A 21,442-nucleotide genomic window follows, 5' to 3' on the forward strand; every position below is an offset into this window, starting at 1 on the left:
ATAACTTAAAAATTGGCCAGTTTTATTTTTAGAAAAGCTCTGCATCATCCTGTGTTTAGATGTTAATTACACTGACTTACCTAATCCAGGGTGAGTCAGCACGAACCACGTTCCTTACAAAACTTCACAAAATGTCTAGTTTGAACTAGAACTATAGAGGCAATAGATCTCTTCTCCTTTCATAGTTTTCTGTGGATTAATAGAAAAGGAGATACTTCATGTGTTTATTTTTATTGCTTACTGTGAGAAAAGTAATGATGAACATAAGGAAGAAAGCAGTTAAGTGTGACCAATAGAATATATGACAATATATGTGGGTCTGCAGGGTGCTTAAGAAGGTGCATCTCTCAGCTCAAGGGTTTGAAGCTGTCTGGCATCAGTAGAGATTCCTTATGTTATTATCTTAGAAAACAGGCAAGCTTTCATGTCTGCAATGAGAGTCACTGGTTTATCCATCTCCTGGTAAGCGACATGTAGAAATTACAGATGGAATGATGTCCTCTAACGTCTGCTAGGGGACTTGCCTCACAAGCTGCAACTCCACACCCAGACATAATTATCAATAGAGTGTCCTAATGATGAATACGTGCAAAACTTTTAAGTTATTTTCTTACTGAAACATATTTATTTTACAATAATTATGTAAATCCCTTATTAGTCCTTCTTTTGCTAAATATTTTTATGATTTATTTTGGAATACATTTACAGCCTGAGATTTCTGTATAATAGTAATGGCATTTTTTTCACATCTGAAGAGCCAGTCTCTATTAAATGCCAAAAGCTAGCTTTAGGCATTTATGGGTAAAAATCTCAAGAACAATTCTGGGACTTAAATTTTGAAAAAAATTTGAACTACACACACACACACACACACACACACACATATATATAATTTTTAACAGGTTTGCTTTGCTATTGTGTACAAAAGCAACTAGGAGTCATTTAGAGGAATAAAATTATTTCCATTGTGATGAGTGCAAATCTCATCTTATGATAAGTACAAATCTCATCTTTTGACATGTGCAAATTTGCATGTAATTTTTTTAAGACCATTGGTTTGAGCGATACATTTTAGATTTCTGTGTTGCTAACAGAAGCTGGACTTTTTGTCCTTTATTCCACTACAAACTTGCAACAAAATGCTTAACAAATCAATGCTGTATTCAGAATCAAACCTAGAAGAATGTTAGTGCTTTTATAATATGTTTTTTATTCTGTTTTGAGCTTATTGACCCATCCATCAGTTCTTCACTCGAATGTCAACTCCTGCAGAGTTGAAATTGTGTCTGTGCTTTGTATATAATAAAAGTTCAACGAACATGTTTTCAATTGAAGTTTAAAGAAGAATAAACTCGTAAGAAAAAAGTCTTCATAGTGGATTTCATAGTGGTTCTTCTTGTTCAGGAATAAATGACAATTGTTCCTCCACAGGAAGCTTGACAATTGTTTAGAGTAGGGACACATTTGAGGAGATGTTAAGAAACACTCCAAAACTTCAGCATCTCCAACCTCAGTCTCCTCCAGTAGCTCCAAAAGATTAAATGGATTCTCATCTAAAAGATGAGATACTACAGCTAATAGGAAATTCTAATCGCATTTTCTCTGACTTTATCTTAGTCAGTTAGGCAGCTAGAACAAAATACCTTAGAGGAGGTAATTGACGAACAGCAGAAATTTATTGCTCCCAGTTCTGGAGGCCAGGAAATGTAAGATCAAGATGGCAGTGGACTTGGTGTCTGGTGAGGGCTCTCTGCTTCATAGATGCTGCCTTCTTGCCACATCCGCTCATGAGGGAGGATCAAGGCAGCTCTCTGGGGCTTCCTTTATTAAGGGCACTAATCTCACTCGGGATGGTGGCGCCATTATGACCTAAGTCGCCTCCCAAAGGCCCCACCTTCTAATCCCATCACTTTGGCAAATTGTGGAGGAACACATTCAGACCATAGCAGAATTAACTAATCATTTCTATTCAAAAGTATTTTTTTTTTATTATTATACTTTAATTTTTAGGGTACATGTGCACAACATGCAGGTTAGTTACATACGTATACATGTGCCATGTTGGTGTGCTGCCCCCATCAACTCGCCATTTAACATTAGGTATATCTCCAAATGCTATCCCTCCCCCCTCTCCCCACCCCACAACAGGCCCTGGTGTGTGATGTTCCCCTTCCTGTGTCCATGTGTACTCATTGTTCAATTCCCACCTATAAGTGAGAACGTGCGGTGTTTGGTTTTTTGTCCTTGCGATGGTTTGCTGAGAATGATGGTTTCCAGCTTCATCCATGTCCCTACAAAGGACATGAACTCATCATTTTTTATGGCTGCATAGTATTCCATGGTGTATATGTACCACATTTTCTTAATCCAGTCTATCATTGATGGACATTTGGGTTGGTTCCAAGTCTTTGCTATTGTGAATAGTGCATCTCACACCAGTTAGAATGGCGATCATTAAAAAGTCAGGAAGCAACAGGTGCTGGAGAGGATGTGGAGAAATAGGAACACTTTTACACTGTTGGTGGGACTGTAAACTAGTCCAACCATTGTGGAAGTCAGTGTGGCGATTCCTCAGGGATCTTGAACTAGAAATACCGTTTGACCCAGCAATCCCATTACTGGATATATACCCAAAGGATTATAAATCATGCTGCTATAAAGACACATGCACATGTATGTTTATTGCGGCACTATCCACAATAGCAAAATTATTTCTTATAATAAGTACAATACTAGTGTAAAAAATATAGTTGACATAGCTCAGCAGTAATTTGGTACTTCCAGTGGTACTTTTCAGCGTGTGGAAAACTGTACAGGACAAACAACTGACTTCTTCAACATATAAAATGCAGAGAAAAATTGTGAAAGGAGGGCACCTGTAGATTAAAACCTATCTAAAGACATGTACAACAGCTGAATGTGTGGGCATTCTTGGGCCCTAATGTGCTGAATTATGTATAAAAGTTACAATTAAAGTAATGTGAAATCTGGACAGTTGATGAAATTTTTAAAAATTATTATTTATTGGATTATGTGTGATAAAGATACTAAAAAATGTGTTTCTCTAAGTTCTTGTATCTCAGAGAATTATACTAAAGTATTTACCTGTTTAAGGACATACCATCTGCAAATTGCTTCAAATGAGTCCACCTTTGAGGACAATAAGGAAATGGAAAAAGCAGAAGTGGCCATAGGTTGGTACTTACTGATGATTGTTGAAGTTAGTTGGTGGCTGATGGAGGTTATTACATTATTCCCTTCGTGATTGAATATGTTTAAAATAGTTCATCATGTGCCATTTTTAATCAATGAGAAAAATTTAAGATTATATAAGTGTTACTATAATAAATGACAGAATTTTTTCTCTCTAAACATGTTATTACAGAGGTCTGCAGATCTGCACCAATGAGCAAAGTCATGGAAACAAATCATTTAATCTACAAATAATTTCCCTACATTCTCCCACTAAACACATACATGCAAAGGCATGTAGTGAATCTCTTAAAGCCATGATGTCTAGTAAAATTACATATTAACAATATGCTGGAATGACAGGTGCAGTGGCTCCTGTCTGTAATCCCAGCACTTTGGAAAGCCAAGGCAGGTGGATCACTTGAGGCCAGGGGTTTGAGACCAGCCTGCCCAACATGGTGAAACCCTGTCTCCACTAAAAATACAAAAATTACCCACACATGGTTGCACATGCCTGTAGTCCCAGCCACTCAGGAGAATGAGACATGAATATCGTTTAAACCTGGGAGGTTGAGGCTGCAGTGAGATGGGATTGCGCTACTGCACTCCCATCTGGGTGACAGAACAAGACCATGCAGAACGAAAGAAAGAAAGAGAGAGAGAGAGAGAGGGAGGGAGGGAGGGAGAGAGGGAGGAAGGAAAGGAAAGGAAAGGCAAGAGAAGGGGAGGGGAGGGAAGGGAAGGGAACGAAGGGAAGGGAAGGGAAGGGAAGGGAAGGGAAGGGAAAAATGCTGGAAGAACTTAGAGAATTGAAGAATTGGAGACAGAACACATTTGTTCAAAATAAAAGCTCCCTTTGCAGAAGATAGAATTGTGATACATAGGCCGGGCCCAGTGGCTCACACCTGTAATCCCAGCACATTGGGAGGTCAAGGCGGTCGGATCACTTGAAGTCAGGAGTTCAAGACCAGCCTAGCCAACATAGTGAAACCCCATCTCTACTAAAAATACAAAAATTAGCCAGCGTGGTGGTGGGTGCCTCTATTCTCAGCTACTCGGGAGGCTGAGGCAGGAGAATCGCTTGAAACCAGAAGGCGGAGGTTGCAGTGAGCGGAGATCGCACCACCGCACTCCAGCCTGGGCAACAAGAGTGAAAATCCATCTCAAAAAAGAAGAAAAAAGAATTGTGATACATAATTTATCTTCAAGCCAGGCTTTCTCTAAATCGATTTCATCAGACTTGTCAAGAATTCAAATCATTTCCCTGCTTACAGACTGTTTTCTAACAACTGAAATTTACTGGACACTTCAGATGACCTGGGCTTGGGCTATGTGCTCAGAGTTTGGAAAAATTGAGATACTTTGACTTCTAAAGTTTTATGAAATGATATGATATAATTTGGCAGTCTCAACCTCAAGAAATATTTTAACGCCCTTCATTGTGAAATCATGATGCTAGAGATGATAGGAAGAAAAATGGAATAGTAAATTAACTTCTTTTAATTGGACTTTTTCCACATACTCTTCACATGCATTATCACATTTCACAGATGAGAAAATTGAGACTGCTATACTCTGTGCTTTGTAAGTGCATGGTAGCAGTACCTAGTAGGATTCATTTTTCTGGCTTAGTTGCATCAGTAATCTAGGATTCATTCATTCAATAAACATATATTGTATATGCCCCAAGTTCCAGACCCTGTTCTAGGCACTAAAGTTTACATAGACATTATGGTATGGCAGGTAAGGTACAAATGTTGAAAGGGAAAATTCCTTTTTTATAAATTAGATTTTCTCTGGCCAGATAATACGTTCCCACTTCTGCACCAATTCTTCTCTTTTCCAGTCCTACATATTTTTTAGTGTTCCAGCATTTATGATTATATAATGAATTACCTGAAAACTTAATGACACACATAAACATTTATCATGCTCACCAATTCTTTGGGTCAAGTATTTGAACAGGGCATACGGAGACAGATTGTCTCTGGTCCATCATATCTGGGGCCTTAGCTAGATAACTGGAGTGTTGGAGGCCAATGCCATGTGAAGCTTCCATCAATCGCGAATCTAGAGGGTGACACTGGCTGTTGGCTGGGGACCTCAGTTCCTCTTTGCATGAGTCTCTCCACGTTGGTCTCTCCATGTTGGTCTCTCCCTATGGCTTCTATGTACATGCTAGTTGGGGCTTTCTCGCAGTTTGTTGGATGATTTTTCTAGAGTGGCTTCCCCAAAGGAGAAACACATGCGGAAGCTGGATGCTTTTTTTGATAACCTAGCTTCAGAGGTCACATAGTATTACTTCCTCTGTAGGTTGGAGCAATCACAAGCATGCCCAGGTTCAGAGAGGTGGGTAAATTGAGTCTACCTCTTGATGATGAAGGACCAGTTTTAATTGGACATCATGGGAAAAGAAAGGACTGGGGATGTTTAAATGGGGAATGGTTGCTATATTAGTCTAAGTATGGGACAGGATCCATGTAATTTCACTCACACTGTATCATGTGATAGCTATTAGATACCAATATTGATTTGTCTGCTGATCAATTGATACGCAAATATGATAAAATATTATTTTCAGTTGTTTCACACATAGATTTCAAAATCATACATGTGTTAAATATCTACCTCTATCTTAAAGCATCTTCTACCCTGTGTATCTCCTTTTCACAATGGTGTTGAACTTTCCAAAATCATTTCAGGGACTTACCAGCTGTCGATCGGATATTTTTAAAAATTTGAAAAAGGAAATGCATTTATTTTCGCTACGTGTCAGAACTCTAGCATAATGCTATTCAGGTTTCTACAGAAAAACAAATAGAATCATTAGATAATGAGATGCTAGTATAATATACCTCTTACAATCATATTGGATTCTGTGTTTATAGATAGCATGGTTATTGGTCTTCTTTAAATAACAGTCTTCAAAAACCTGTTTTGGGGAAATAAAATGGGGAGTGGCAACATAATTAAGAATTTTGAGCATATAAACTATACATTTAATGACTTTTCCCTCAAAATCTCTGCAAGTTAAGTAATATCACCTCTGAGCTTAAATAATTTAAGTAGCTCATAGAAGTTCACACAAAACCAGGGTCTGAATTCAGGTTTAATAACGAGCTATTTTCAGTTCCAAAGGTTCTTAGAAAGCTAAACTTAAAATTTTATTAGCATATATTTTCTAAACTTCACTTGATGCCCCTTTTGTTTGTATTTCTCTTAGGACTCAATATTATTTATTCTATTATGTTTAGAAACAATAAACTCTTCATAAATTTTATGTGCCATTGTTTTTTCCACAGTGGAATTTATGACCAAATCCGTTTAATATAAATAAGTTTCATAATGGAGGTGTATCTTTTTCATTGTAGAGTACCAGGATGATTAAAAGGAAATGTTACAAAGCTTAGTAAGGAGAATTAATGCATTTGAAACCATCTATCAGATTACTTTAGAGAAGAGTGAATTGAGTAATTTTAATGACCAGGAAAAGGCTTAAATTAATCATTGCGGCTGTCCAGCTATAAAGCTCCAATCCCAGATATGTAAACTAGGAAAATGCTTTCATGTAGTTTTCTGCTAATAATTGATAATGGCTACAATTTCTTGAGCTCCTACTATTAGTCAGATTATTTTTCTATATAATTTTTAACTCTTACAACAGCTCTTTCAGAAACTTAAGAGTTAAAATCCCCACAAGTTTTATGAGGCCCAGTGGGAATTCAGAGGCAGATGTGTGAGGCCCCAGGAGCTGCTCCAGCACAGGCCATGCTGTCAGTTTGTCAGAACCTCTAAACTTTGCATTTCATTCTGAATCATTACAACTATTTGAAAAAGGCTTATTATTTTAGTAGAAATTATACATTAATCATTGGTTTTGGACTATATGAATAATTTTATATGAAAAAAGAAAGCATATTGATTAGAAGTTTATTACTAAACAAGAAAACAATATTTTTTTTGAAAAATATTGAACAATTTGATAGAGTGACCGAAGCTCTAAAATAAGAGCATTTTAACCAGAGGTTATGTTTCTAACTCTTGGGCATGGCTTCTATTTAAATTGAGGGATATATTTTATGTACAAGGTATCATACAATATCTAAAAATAATTTTTTTAATTTGTGATTTTCAATCCTAATCTTAGCATATTATTATATAAGATTTGTCAATAAATTTAGCCAGTTAGTTTGTAGTCGATAGACTCCTTTTTGAAGGCCAATTCTTCAAATCCCAAAGTAGTAATTATTTACATTAAAGGAGAATATAGTCATGAATTAAACCCATCAAAATACTAGATTTTTTTGTTCTGAGTAACAGAATAAAATAAAAGTTGTAAAAAGAGAAAGTGTTTTTCATTTGTGTAAAACAATGTCTTTATACATGTGAAGTAGCTGAAATTTATATTTGCTTAAAATTTGTTATATATACTTTAATTTTAAAATATCTAAGGAAGCCAGAGAAGGAAAGATGATTGATTCCTTTAAGAAATAGTAACAGAATAAAAAATTTTAAAAAAAAAGGAAGAGAAGGGGAAAGGGAAATAGAAGGGTGAAAAAAGAAATACAAACAAAAACAAATACGGCAGCCTGGGCCAGGTGGTAGCTGTGGGTAGTGGTGAATGTGTGCCCAGTCCACTTCCTGGGTGCTGACTGCGGGTCCCAATGTGGGGCTCTGGTAAGGAAAGCAACCCTTCTCTGCTGTGGCTACCAAGCACCCAAGTCCTCTATTTTTTTTTTTTTTTTTTTTTTGAGACGGAGTCTCGCTCTGTCGCCCAGGCTGGAGTGCAGTGGCGCGATCTCGGCTCACTGCAAGCTCCACCTCCCGGGTTCACACCATTCTCCTGCCTCAGCCTCCCGCGTAGCTGGGACTACAGGCGCCCGCCACCACGCCCGGCTAATTTTTTGTATTTTTTAGTAGAGACGGGGTTTCACTGTGTTAGCCAGGATGGTCTCGATCTCCTGACCTCGTGATCCGCCCGCCTCGGCCTCCCAAAGTGCTGGGATTACAGGCGTGAGCCACCGCGCCCGGCCCCAAGTCCTCTATTTTTAAAATAAGATTAGCTTGTTGGCAGAGGTAGTATCCTCTATCAAGGTAAGAGTCAGTCATGATGCTAGCAAAAGAGTAAACATGACCTTTCCCAAACAAGAATGGTAGGAAAGAAAGGCCCCTACAATTATAGATTCTGAGAAGACAAAATAAACTAGACTTTTAAAACTGAAGTAAACAAGAGAGATGCTATCCCCTCACCAACCTCCTGTACCTGCCGTTTCATAGGCAATATATGGAAATCAGGGATAACTGATTTGTCGGAGAACCACTTGGAGCAGTCTGGTGAGCCCCGAGGTAATCTTCAAATAGTTGAAGTTTATAGTATGCTTGAAGTATTCAAGTCCCAAAGAAGTCCTGCAGAGAAGCCTATTAACTTAACTCCATATTTCCCCAATGGGCTTCTGCTTACGTAGGGTTTTTAGACAACAGCTATTAAAGTCTCACACAATTAGTGTTCTGCTGTACATATTTCAGCAATGCTCAATATCTAAAATCTAACACTATTCCTTCTCTCTCTCTCTGTCTCATGTGAACACACACACATTAATATCTTATATATACACATATATATTAACTAATAAGCAAATTAGTTAATGCATAGTGCATTCTCAGTTCTGTGATCTATCTCAGTGTGTTCAACCATGTCTACCCATTAGAATCACCTGGAAAGCTTTTTAAATATTTCAATGCCTGCACCCCACTCCAATTTAATTGGTTTGGGGTCAGGCCCAGACATTAGCCTTTCTTAAAAAACTCCTCAATTAATTCCAATGTGCAGATAGGCTTGAGAGTCACTGCCCGGGGCTCTGCCTTCAGCTGGAGTCAGCTTTAATTAATCTCCTACTTTAATTCTGTGATGTGTATGCCATGCTCTATTATATTTTTGTTTCAGATATGTTTCACTGAGTAATAAAAGTAAAGGGAGAGCAGTTGGTGGAAATTTACTCAAGAAATTGTTTGTCATTAATACAAATGATGAGCCATCTGGATAAGCAATAAGGTTCCATTCCTAAAGAGTGTGTTCCAGGGGTGCATAATTTTTATTAGTAAACCACTTAGCAGTGGCACTTCATGTACAAAGCTGTATTTTAATTAGAGAAGAGCAAATACTATCTAAGCAGTTACTTGATAATTATTCATGAGCATTTATGAATACTCACCTTTCACCCACATTCACGTCTACTCTGAGGAATACCCGGAGATCTAATTGAACCCCAAAACAACTCTACAGTAGGTAGATTTGAAAAAGTAATGGTTGTTTTCCATTGAAGCCAATGATGCCAATGATTGATGCAGATTTATGCTTCTAGGTATACGAACTAATTTGCCCGTAAAAATCTTCACTCTATCTTTCTCTGATTGTGTTGAACACACGCCCACATATGCACATTCACATACACATACAGAGTTTAGTGAAAATAAATCAAGAATAAGGTTCTGTCCACGACTTTGGCAAAACCATTTGGTTTGTGGGGTACATTTTTTTAAAGTTTCAATGAGGTATCCGATATTGAATGATATGTTCCTATTGTTAACCTTAGCTACATGTTCTAGTGGTTTTGAATTTCATGCCACAGTACTTCTATATTTTAACTTTGGTTCAAACAATGAGTGCTTTGAACAGTTTAGAATAAAGGCAAACTTTAAGTAAAACATTTTAATGGACACATTACACCAAAATTATTTTGAAAAAAAAAATTCTACTTTAAACTACATATGTTTCCAGTGACTCACTACCACTCCACATCACTCTCCACTGTTGGAAACACAAATATAGATTTAGTTCCAGAAGGCACCTTCATAATAAAAGGTACAAATTGGAAATCAGTCCACAGGCTACTTGGTTTTACACATGAAGCTGGAAATTTCTCTATGGGATTTTAATAATTTACTAAGATTTTTTCCCCCAGAACACAAAGAACATGATGTTCAATAAAAGGTTCAGGTGTATTGCAAAGATCACCCTATGCCACAAAAAGAACTCGCCGCTGACGCTGCAGCTTAATAATGCTAGAAGTCCAGCAGAGACGCTGTAGGTTTTATCAATCATTTTGATTGACCAAGAGAGGAATAAATTGGGTTGCTCTATCCAGAGACACAGGCCACATCCATTTCTGTTATCCAAAGTTTGGTAGATTGCTTTAGACGTTTGTGGAAAAAAGGAAGAAAGCTGAGACCTGGCTTCTTCCCGTCCTTGTGTTTGCCACGGTTTCATGTACCTTCATACTTGGTTTCACTGCTTTGATTAAACCAGGGGATCAATTCAGTGAAGCCAATATTCAATTCAGTAAAATATTAATAAGAAAAAAACAATTACAGTATCTGTTTTCTATTATGAGAAGCCTCAGGTCTGTCAAAACAAGACAGAGGTTGTGTTCTGTACGGCAGTCAAGGCCAGGAGGATGCAATCAGATTGTGATCGAAAGCAGTTTTTGTACCTACAGAGCTGCAACCTATTCTGAATGCAAAATAACAAAAGAATTGTATTAAATATGTTAGAGTCGTCAATGTCCATCTAAGTATTTTGAATTAGAGAAGCTCAAAAGGAGAGGAAAAGAAAATGTCATATAATGTGGGTATGTCTTGTAAATAATCAGCCACTGAGTTTTTAAAATTTGGAATCCTGTTTATCGAACTTCTTATCATTTCGCACAGTAATAGACATTACCTTATTTCATGGATTCAACATTGTTTCTCAGCAATTTGTTCCCTAAAATGTATTCCACTTAACCACATTATCCATAAACAGTTTTAAGTCAAATTGTTGCGGTAAATGACCTATTTGTGTTAATTTTTAAATGATTCAATGTATTTTTAATAATAAAAAACTTGAGAAGTTACAATTGTATATATCATATAGTCAAAGAGGATATTTTCCAGTGGTTTCATTCCATAAGAGAAGTCATTAATTTCTGTACATTTTCAGTAAATATTTCACCCCAAATTTTAATAATTGTATAGCATTTATTATTCCTTTATAACAAAATTACCTTATTATTGGAGTTTAACAAATTATTAAAGGAATGCATCAAAATATTATTTCTAAAGCAAAGTGAAATAGTTTAAACAGTTTTTATTTCTTTTTAACAATTTTTATTTTTTATTTATGATTGAAATGAAAGTGACAAGTAGATGTACTGCTTGAATAGTAGGGATGCAATTGTGGACAGATGCTACATAGTTGCATGGAAAGTGGTTTTTCTTTCCAAAACCATTACTGGAGATTTATGCCCTGTAGGATAAGATAAACATAGAAACTGATCATGAAGATCTGGATTGCCTGGCATCACTTGGTTTTGATGGAATAATTCAAGAGGATAAATGTGCTAGACTGTATCAGTTACAAGAAAGAAAATATTTTTCATATGATATTTAGATACTGAATGCCACTCCTCCCTCTGCCAGCTATAATGTGCAGAATTTGTTGGTCTGTGTCCATATTCAAATCGTATTTGCCTTAACAACAACGCCTTTAAAATTAAATGTTTTATATGGTATGTTCTCATCCGAAGCGACTGTTTTAATTAAGAGAAATGATCACAGCAGTGTGAGTTTACCTAAGAAACACTTAAAGGTTTAAAAGGTAAAGAACTTCCAGCTTTGTGCATTTCTCTTGAAATCTAGTTGTCAGAAGACAGAGAGGAAAAGTTCTAGTTACTTACTGTGCAAATAATGTACAAGGAAGAAAATCCGGTAACCACAGAGGGAATGCTGGGGGAAGAAGATGATACCAGGAGAGTCTCCTGGTTTATACAAATCCTCTCAAGTTCTTTAGGTTTAAAATGACTTCTATGACAACCACAACATGGCAAGTTCTTCTTTAATTTTTAATTTAGATTTCATGTTGTAATAGAATGTTTTAGGGAAACTTCTTCTATCTACAGAAATTAATTTATCACTGAATTTAAGAAACCATCTTTTACCATGAAGGCAGAGAGGTGAGAAAACCCACTGGGAAGGGTGGTAGTCATGGAGCACCATTTTTTGACCTGAATCTAAGAATTATTTTTGTTACTATTTGAATGTCAATATGTGATATTCAGATCTTATTTTAATATGGTTATTACTTTAATATTTTGTTTGGTATATGTCTACTATACTGTTATTCTCCACCCGTCATATTAATAATAATAAAGACCATGTGCATTCATCATTAAAATAACTCCATCAGGTTGTAAGAACCTCTGCACTTTGAGCTCTCCTACCTCTGCTTCAGTCAAGGACCCCCTTGCCTGCCACCCTCTCATGCTCTAATCACCCCGTTTCTGAAGATGTTTGAGCTAGCTACACCTATGCACAACATTCTAACCCTGGCAAGAAGACTAGAACTTTACAGCAAGTCCACCCAGTCCCACGCCACACTCCCTTCTGTGTTCACACCAGTGTTCTGCTCTTTCATATGTTTGTTTCTTCTCTGAAGAAATTTCCCCCTGAGACTTCTTCATGCCCTACAATGTCATAAATTTCCATTCTCCCAAGTAACTGGATTTTTGAGAAAATGTCCTTTTCCATCTAGGTGCATGTAATTCTCAATTCATTACTAGCCACACCCTTAAGGGTAAGTGGGAGCTTCCTTTGGGAGAATATGGAGTGACCTGGTGCTGGTCACTTGAGAAGGTAATTTGTCTTGCTCATTGGAAGCTGTCCTTATATGGGCTAGAAGGAGGACATGAATGCCCATTAGCAGGACCAGAACATCTAGAAGGAGCTCCTACTTCCCAGGTGTTGTGATGACATCAGACTTGGAGAAGATTTGGGATATGTGGAAAAGAGGAACCCAGGAAGTTCTTTCTTTTCTGGGCTCTTCTTTCCAGTCTTTCTTATTTATTTTATTTATTTATTTGAGACAGAGTCTTGCTCTGTCACCCAGGCTGGAGTGCAGTGGCGTGATCTCAGCTCACTGCAACCTTCGCCTCCCGGGTTCAAGCGATTCTCCTGTCTCAGCCTCCTGAGTAGCTAGGACTACAGGCACCCACCACCACACCAGGATAATTTTTGTATTTTTAGTAGAGACGGGGTTTCACCATGTTGGTCAGACTGGTCTCAAACTCCTGACCTCAGGTGATCCACCCACCTCAGCCTCCCAAAGTGCTGGAATTACAGGTGTAAGCCACTGCACCTGGCTAATATTTTGTTATTTTTTAACAAAAGCTTTCGCATTTCTTTATATTAATACAGGATATTTCTCATTAAATATTATCTTAGATATTATTCCCCTTGCAGATGAGATCTAATTTTCTTTGAAATGTTTTATCAATTGTTTCCAGCTATATAAATATTGATCTGTAATTATTTTTAGTTACTGAGCAGTAAATATTTCTAACCGGCTTTAAGTTTTGTCTAGTGTAACATAGTGGTTTAGGGTGCAGATGAGGGAACATAAGGGTCTGTAAGACTGAGTGAGCTCACAAAAGAAGTGGGTATAGGCAGAGAAGAGACAAGGTCCACAGGCAGAGCCCCTGGACACTCCAATATGAGCGGGCCGGGAGTCCACGAAGAGTCGGGAAAGGAGATAGGGAGGAAGCAGCCAGTGAGCTAGAAAGCCAAGAGAGTGTGGTGTCCTGGAGGAGAGGTGAGAAAGTGCTCCATGGAAGAAGAGAAACCGACTCAGTCAAATAACGCTGGGGTGGGGATGGGTCAAGAGAAACAAATGTGAGAGTTGAACATTGGATTTTAGAAATGTGCACACTGCTAGCCGGGCGCGGTGGCTCACGCCTGGAATCCCAGCACTTTGGGCGGCCGAGGCAGGTGGATCACGAGGTCAGGAGATCGAGACCAACCTGTCTAACATGGTGAAACCCCATCTCTACTAAAAATACAAAAAATTAGCTGGGCGAGGTGGCGGGCGCCTGTAGTCCCAGCTACTCGGGAGGCTGAGGCAGGAGAATGGTGTGAACCCAGGAGGCAGAGCTTGCAGTGAGCCGAGATGGCGCCACTGCACTCCAGCCTGGGCAACAGAGCGAGACTCCGTCTCAAAAAAAAAGAAAAAAAAAGAAATGTGCACATTGCTGATGACTTCTACAAAAGCAAGTTTGATGGCGCCATGGTGTCAAAAGTTTTATTAGAGTGGTTTCAAGAGGGAATGGAAAGATAAGAATTTGAGATAATAAGTAGAAATCAGCCGTGTGTGTGTGTGTGTGTGTGTTGACATGAAAGGAAGCAGAGAAGTAGAAGAGTAGCCTAGAGGGGAAGTCGGATTTTGCGCTGGTTAGATTTGAGTTATGGTTTAGTTTTTAAAATACTTTAAGATAAATAAAGGTTTTTTTTTAAGATTAAGAAATAACATATTTGTTTCCTGATGGGAATGTCTTGTGGAAAGAGAAAAGTTGACAGTTGGAGGAATGTGGAAAATTTTCTGATAAAGAAAATAATTTCTTCAATATAATGATTTGACTGTTGATTACTGTTTCTGAAAGAACCCCCACATTCATTCTTGCCCATCACTAATACGCAATCAGAAATGAGGCCCTCATGAAATGCTTCTCTTTTCTCTGGGATCTCATGGTAAACCCAGCTTTATCTTCATTTCCTGATGAGAGCTCAAATATATTTTCCTTTTGGAAATACTTTAAATGCTCAAATATATTTGAGACTCAACGTTTGTAATATTGGAATCATACTTTTCGTTGTTTTTAGCATACTTTGAATAGTTAGATGATATGGTACCAGATATACTTGATCTGTGAAATATGTGCAAGTCCATTCCTGGACTTCAGTTGAAACTCTGACTTCTCAGGCAACGTTGTCATGCTTTATTTTGGTAGACTAATTGGTTGGAAACTCCCTGAGTCAATACTTTCCCAATCTGAAACGGTGTCATTGAACAACTGAATATGCACTACTGTACTATCTTGGGTATGCACTACTGTACTATCTTGTGTATGCACTACTGTACTATCTATCTTGTGTATGCACTACTGTACTATCTTGTGTATGCACTACTGTACTATCTTGTGTATGCACTACTGTACTATCTTGTGTATGCACTACCGTACTATCTTGTGTATGCACTACCATACTATCTTGTGAAATGTTTTCTTGTTTTCTCCACAACAGCTTTGTGTCAACATGACCAATGAGAAGATGCACCACTACATCAATGAAGTGCTTTTTCTCCACGAGCAAGTGGAATGTGTACAAGAGGGAGTTACCATGGAAACAGCATATTCTCCTGGTAACCAGAATGGAGTTTTGGACTTTTTTTTCCAGGTATTCATATAATATAATTAGATACTTAACAGGATATATGGATTTAAATATACGGGAGACAAAGAATTTTCTTTCAGGAGGCCTTATTTTTGAGATATCTTTATATGTGAGATTCTGTAATAATTTTTCAAAATCTATTGAGGTGCACAAGTTATCTTTTTATGAAAGGGCATTTGAAGGATCACCAATTCATTAAAAGGACAAGAAAATATCATTTTGATATAGAAATATTCAACACTGTTTATTCAACATCACTAAAACTCTCCTTTTGGCAACTATAAGTGCCTATTGTAAAAAAACAGACTTTTTATAAAATAATACCTAAGATTAATCATACCATAAAACAAGTTCAATGGAATCTTTTTTGTTAATTTATCTTCAAAGTTTCTAAGATTTAAATTTGGAAAAATTGGCAGGAAAAACATATAAACACATATATTATGTCAGTTAAATTAATAGTCTCACAGCATCTGCAGGTGGTTATAGTTTTAGTTTATCTACTTCACAATGAAAAACAATTTGACTCTGTATCTCTATCATATAAGCCAAAATCTATCACATAAACAGCAATTGCGATGTACTAATATAAGAAAACATTATATGGATTTACTCACAATATCTCCAAGATACATGGACATTGTTGAAAACAGACACAATTCAGCTATTTGGAGAATATGTCATTCTTTACTCTCTTTCCATAAAGATAGATTTCTAAATTATTTTATGAATTTTTCTGATTAACACATTCTTGTTCTTGCTTCTAACTTGTCAGCATTCTTCTTTTTCTAAAATTACAGCCCTCTTCCTCCAGAAAGCCCTCGTAGTGACATACATAGCCTATAATTATTTAAGGTTTAAAAATGTCTTCAAACCAGCAGGACTGTATACTTAATTGTATACGGGAAGCCTCAGGCATCTAGCACCTTCTCTCTAGCTTGCCATGTTCTCTTCCACTGCTAACCAGGGGTCATCAGAATAAAAACTTGCATGGGCCATATTTATATTTCAAGGATTACCTATTTGTCCCTGGCCCTGAGGGGAGGGGTTGATCCAGATTTTTACCAAATACTCGAAGGGTCTAGTACATTTTGTTGCACTGTGTAGTATTTGATGAAGGTGAAACTATGACAGCCTTTCACATGGAGTAGAGCCATGCAATCTCTTCTAAGCCGTTACTGCTAAAGGAATTGGAGGTCATTAATCCCTTTCTTATGGCTTATTTCCCCAGGTTCTATTTTTGTCTTTAGGCACTTCCACAACTTTTCAAAGTCTAAAAGGTTAATTGCCCCATTCTTTTATTGCTTTATTTCAGACATCCAGAAAACATAACACACAAGATTTTGTTTTTAATTTGAAGACAATACAAATAATAATGCTTAAAAAATGTTGCTAGTAATCAATCACCTTATCCATGGAGAATATCATCTTGATTTTTGGAGCAGAATCAGTTAGCTCTCTGAATGTCTATCTCCTTTATACTGATTTGGGGCCCTGTCTTTGAGTTACTGCAATATCCATTGACAGCTTTACCAAACAAGTGAATATTTTCACCCCAGAGAAGAGGTCTGTCACTGCCCTTGAAACAGAAACAGACTTGCAGACAACCTTGCAATGGCTCATTTGTCCTTCTGCTGTGTGTCTTGTGTATGTTTGTATGTGAATCTGTAACAGCATTTACAGAAGTATGGTGACCTGATGCTCACAGATCAATAGATGAAGCAATGATGGATAATATTGTAATATCAACACTTTACTTACTCTTCAGTAGCTTGCTATTAGTTGAAATAAAGAATTGTTTGATTTTGAAAACATCACAGATGGAACCAGTCCTTGGCAAGCTTCTCACATAGACCGTTTTCTTCTAGGGCTGCTCTCTATTATCTATATTACATATAATATTATATATATATATATATTTCTTCACCTCCAGCCTCTTCAGAGGACTCCTCATGGGGGCCCCCGGCCACTCTGAGCTTCTTGCAGTGTACTCTATGGAACTTCCTGTTGAGCCAGCACTCCCAGTAAGGGGCTTTCTTCTTCAAATTCCTTTATCTAAAAACACTTTTGTGTGGCAACAGCAGTCTCACCAGACATTGCTGGCCTCAGGTAACTTGCTGAGGTGGGTGAGCTTGCTTTTGCAGGTATTCCTACTTCCTTCCTCATGCCATTCTCCTCCGCATTAGGTCTTCTTCTCTTTCTTTCCTTCCCAGGGAGGTTATTTGGCTTCTCAAAGAAGGTGGCTGTCATTATTGCTGAGTATCTTCAAGAAGCACGCTCTGCTGTGTGAGCCCCACCAAGGGTGTGCGTGTCCCATGGCTGGCATTATTAGCTTTCATTCCCTTTGGCTGGCAAGGGAGTGATCTCACCATTACAGCTCTCAGGCAATTGCAGGCTTTGGATTTTATTTTTCTTTTTGCTTTTTTTTGTTGTTGTTTGTTTGTTTGTTTGTTTGAGACAGAGTCTCGCTCTGTCACCCAGTTTGGAATGCAGTGGCGCGATCTCGGCTCACTGCAGCCTCTGCCTCCTGGGTTCAAGCGATTCTCCTGCCTCAGCCACCTGAGTAGCTGGAACTACAGGTGCGTGCCACCACACCTGGTTAATTTTTGTAGTTTTAGTAGAGACAGGGTTTCACCATGTTGGCCAGGATGGTCTGGATCTCCTGACCTTGTAATCCACCTGCCTCACCTCCCAAAGTGCTGGGATTACAGGTGTGAGCCACCGTGCCTGGCCTGGATTTTCTTTAATAGGAGCAGGAGACTCTGAAAGGCCTAAAACAATTAAAATATTTAAGACACAAAGAAATGGCCTTTGTTAGCCAAATAAATAACATTTTGAGTTGCCTGTAGTGGTATGGTTTGGTAACCTCAGGTCAAAATACAAACTGAATTCACAATAGGGGTCAATATATGTCTCTTTACTTCCTGAGAAGAATTATTCTTAGAGTATCTACACATTTAAAAGCACAGTGAGAACGATTAAGATATATTAGGGATTAATGTGAAGAAGTTTCATAAATTACCTTATTTTGAAAGGTAGATTTGAAATGTCAACAAAAACTAAACTTTCCTAGGGGACATAATAGAAAGAAAAGATAAACAGCACTAGGGAAGAAGTTATTCAATAGTCGTCTAAACCAGGGGTCCCCAACCCCTGGGGCACAGACCAGTACTGGTCCATGGCCTGTGAGGAAAAAGGCTGCACAGCAGGGGGTGAGGAGCAGGTGAGGGAGCAAAGCTTTATCTGTATTGACAGCCACTCCCCGTCACTGGCATCTCACCGCCTGAGCTCCAGCTCCTGTCAAATCAGTGGCAGCATTAGGTTCTCATAGGAGCAGGAACCTATGAGAGGGATCTAGCTGCACACTCCTTATGAGAATCGAATGCCTGAGTCTACATTATGGTGATTGTATCATTGTTTCATTATATATTACAATGTAATAATCACAGAAATAAAGGGCACAATAAATGTAATGCACTTGAATCATCCTGAAACCATCCCCCCACCCCTGGTCCATGGAAAAATTGTCTTCCACAAAACCGTTCCATCTTGTCAAAAAGGTTGGGGCCCTCTAGTCTAAACCATGTGGTCAGAAGGTATTCCATATGTGGGGGATGGAAGATTAGAGGTTGGGAAGTGATTTAAGCAGCCTTTGCTCTCAGATGAGATTTATTTCAAATTATTGTTTTATATATATATATATATATGTATGATTTTAGTTTTATTGTTCAGTAGTTATAAACTGTCAGACTTCTAATTTAAGTTTTATAAGTCATAGCTTCAAACTTTCTTCTAGGTCTAAAAATTGGAATATCACAGTCACTTCTCCTTCCTGTTGAGTAGGATTTCGCCACCTTGTTCTTTTTGTTTTTGTTTTTGTTTTTTATACTTTAAGTTCTAGGGTACGTGTGCACAACATGCAGGTTTGTTACATATGTATACATGTGCCGTGTTGGTTTGCTGCACCCATCAACTCATCATTTACATTAGGTATTTCTCCTAATGCTACCCTTCCTCCACCCCCCCCCACCCCACCACACGCCCCGGTGTGTGATGTTCCCCTTCCTGTGTCCATGTGTTCTCATTGTTGAGTTCCCACCTATGAGTGAGAATATGCGGTGTTTGGTTTTCTGTCCTTGCGATAGTTTGCTCAGAGTGATGGTTTCCAGATTCATCCATGTCACTACAAAGGACATGAACTCATCCTTTTTTATGGCTGCATAGTATTCCATGGTGTATATGTGCCACATTTTCTTAATCCAGTCTATCATTGATGGACATTTGGGTTGGTTCCAAGTCTTTGTATTGTGAATAGTGCCTCAATAAACATATGTGTGCATGTGTCTTTATAGCAGCATGATTTATAATCCTTTGGGTATATACCCAGTAATGGGATCGCTGGTTCAAATGGTATTTCTAGTTCTAGATCTTTGAGGAATCACCACACTGTCTTCCACAATGGTTGAACTAGTTTACAGTCCCACCAACAGTGTAAAAGCATTCCTGTTTCTCCACATCCTCTCCAGCACCTGTTGTTTCCTGACTTTTTAATGATTGCCATTCTAACTGGTGTGAGATGGTATCTCATTGTGGTTTTGATTTGCATTTCTCTGATGACCAGTGGTGATGAGCATTTTTTCATGTGTCTGTTGGCTGCATAAATATCTTCTTTTGAAAAGTGTCTGTTCATATCCTTTGTCCACTTTTTGATGGGGTTGTTTGATTTTTTCTTGTAAATTTGTTTAAGTTCTTTGTAGATTCTGGATATTAGCCCTTTGTCAGATGGGTAGATTGCAAAAATTTTCTCCCATTCTGTAGGTTATCTGTTCACTCTGACGGTAGTTTCTTTAGCTGTGCAGAAGCTCTTTAGTTTAATTAGAACCCATTTGTCTATTTTGGCTTTTGTTGCCATTGCTTTTGGTGTTTTACTCATAAAGTCTTTGCCCATGCCTATGTCCTGAATGGTATTGCCTAAGTTTTCTTCTAGGGTTTTTATGGTTTTAGGTCTAACATTTAAGTCTTTAATCCATCTTGAATTAAATTTTGTAAAAGGTGTAAGGAAGGGATCCAGTTTCAGCTTTCTACATATGGCTAGCCAGTTTTCCCAGCACCATTTATTAAATAGGGAATCCTTTCCCCATTTCTTGTTTTTGCCACATTTGTCAAAGATCAGATGGTTGTAAATGTGTGGTGTTATTTCTGAGCCTCTGTTCTGTTCCATTGGTCTATCTCTCTGTTTTGGTACCAGTACCATGCTGTTTTGATTACTGTAGCCTTGTAGTATAGTTTGAAGTCAGGTAGCATGATGCCTCCAGCTTTGTTCTTTTTGCTTAGGGTTGTCTTGGCAATGCGGGCTCTTTTTTGGTTCCATATGAACTTTAAAGTAGTTTTTTCTAATTCTGTGAAGAAAGTCATTGGTAGCTTGATGGGGATGGCATTTAATCTATAAATTACCTTGGGCAGTATGGCCATTTTCATGATATTGATTATTCCTATCCATGAGCATGGAATGTTCTTCCATTTGTTTGTGTCCTCTTTTATTTCATTGAGTGGTGGTTTGTAGTTCTCCTTGAAGAGGTCCTTCACATCCCTTATAAGTTGGATTCCTAGGTATTTTATTCTCTTTGTAGCAATTGTGAATGGGAGTTCACTCATGATTTGGCTCTCTGTTTGTTTGTTATTGGTGTATAAGAATGCTTGTGATTTTTGCACATTGATTTTGTATCCTGAGGCTTTGCTGAAATTGCTTATCAGCTTAAGGAGATTTTTGGCTGAGATGATGGGGTTTTCTAAATATACAATCATGTCATCTGCAAACAGGGACACTTTGACTTCCTCTTTTCCTAATTGAATATCCTTTATTTATTTCCCTTGCCTGATTGCCCTGGCCAGAACTTCCAACAATATGTTGAATAGGAGTGATGACAGAGGGCATCCCTGTCTTGTGCCAGTTTGCAAAGGGAATGCTTCCAGTTATTGCCCATTCAGTATG

General features: G+C 37.9%; 1 protein-coding gene across 1 annotated transcript in view; it reads left to right on the top strand.

Moving 5' to 3' along the window:
* The window catches only part of MYO16 (myosin XVI), a 583,910-nt gene that overhangs the window by 368,291 nt on the left and 194,177 nt on the right, over positions 1-21,442 (top strand). The window contains exon 22 of the mRNA XM_019039479.4: positions 15,301-15,453. Coding sequence (XP_018895024.4) covers positions 15,301-15,453 — 153 coding nt within the window. The remainder of the gene's footprint in view (positions 1-15,300; positions 15,454-21,442) is intronic.

Source organism: Gorilla gorilla, chromosome 14 (genome assembly GCF_029281585.2).
Source record: "Gorilla gorilla gorilla isolate KB3781 chromosome 14, NHGRI_mGorGor1-v2.1_pri, whole genome shotgun sequence".
NCBI classification, from domain to species: domain Eukaryota; kingdom Metazoa; phylum Chordata; class Mammalia; order Primates; family Hominidae; genus Gorilla; species Gorilla gorilla.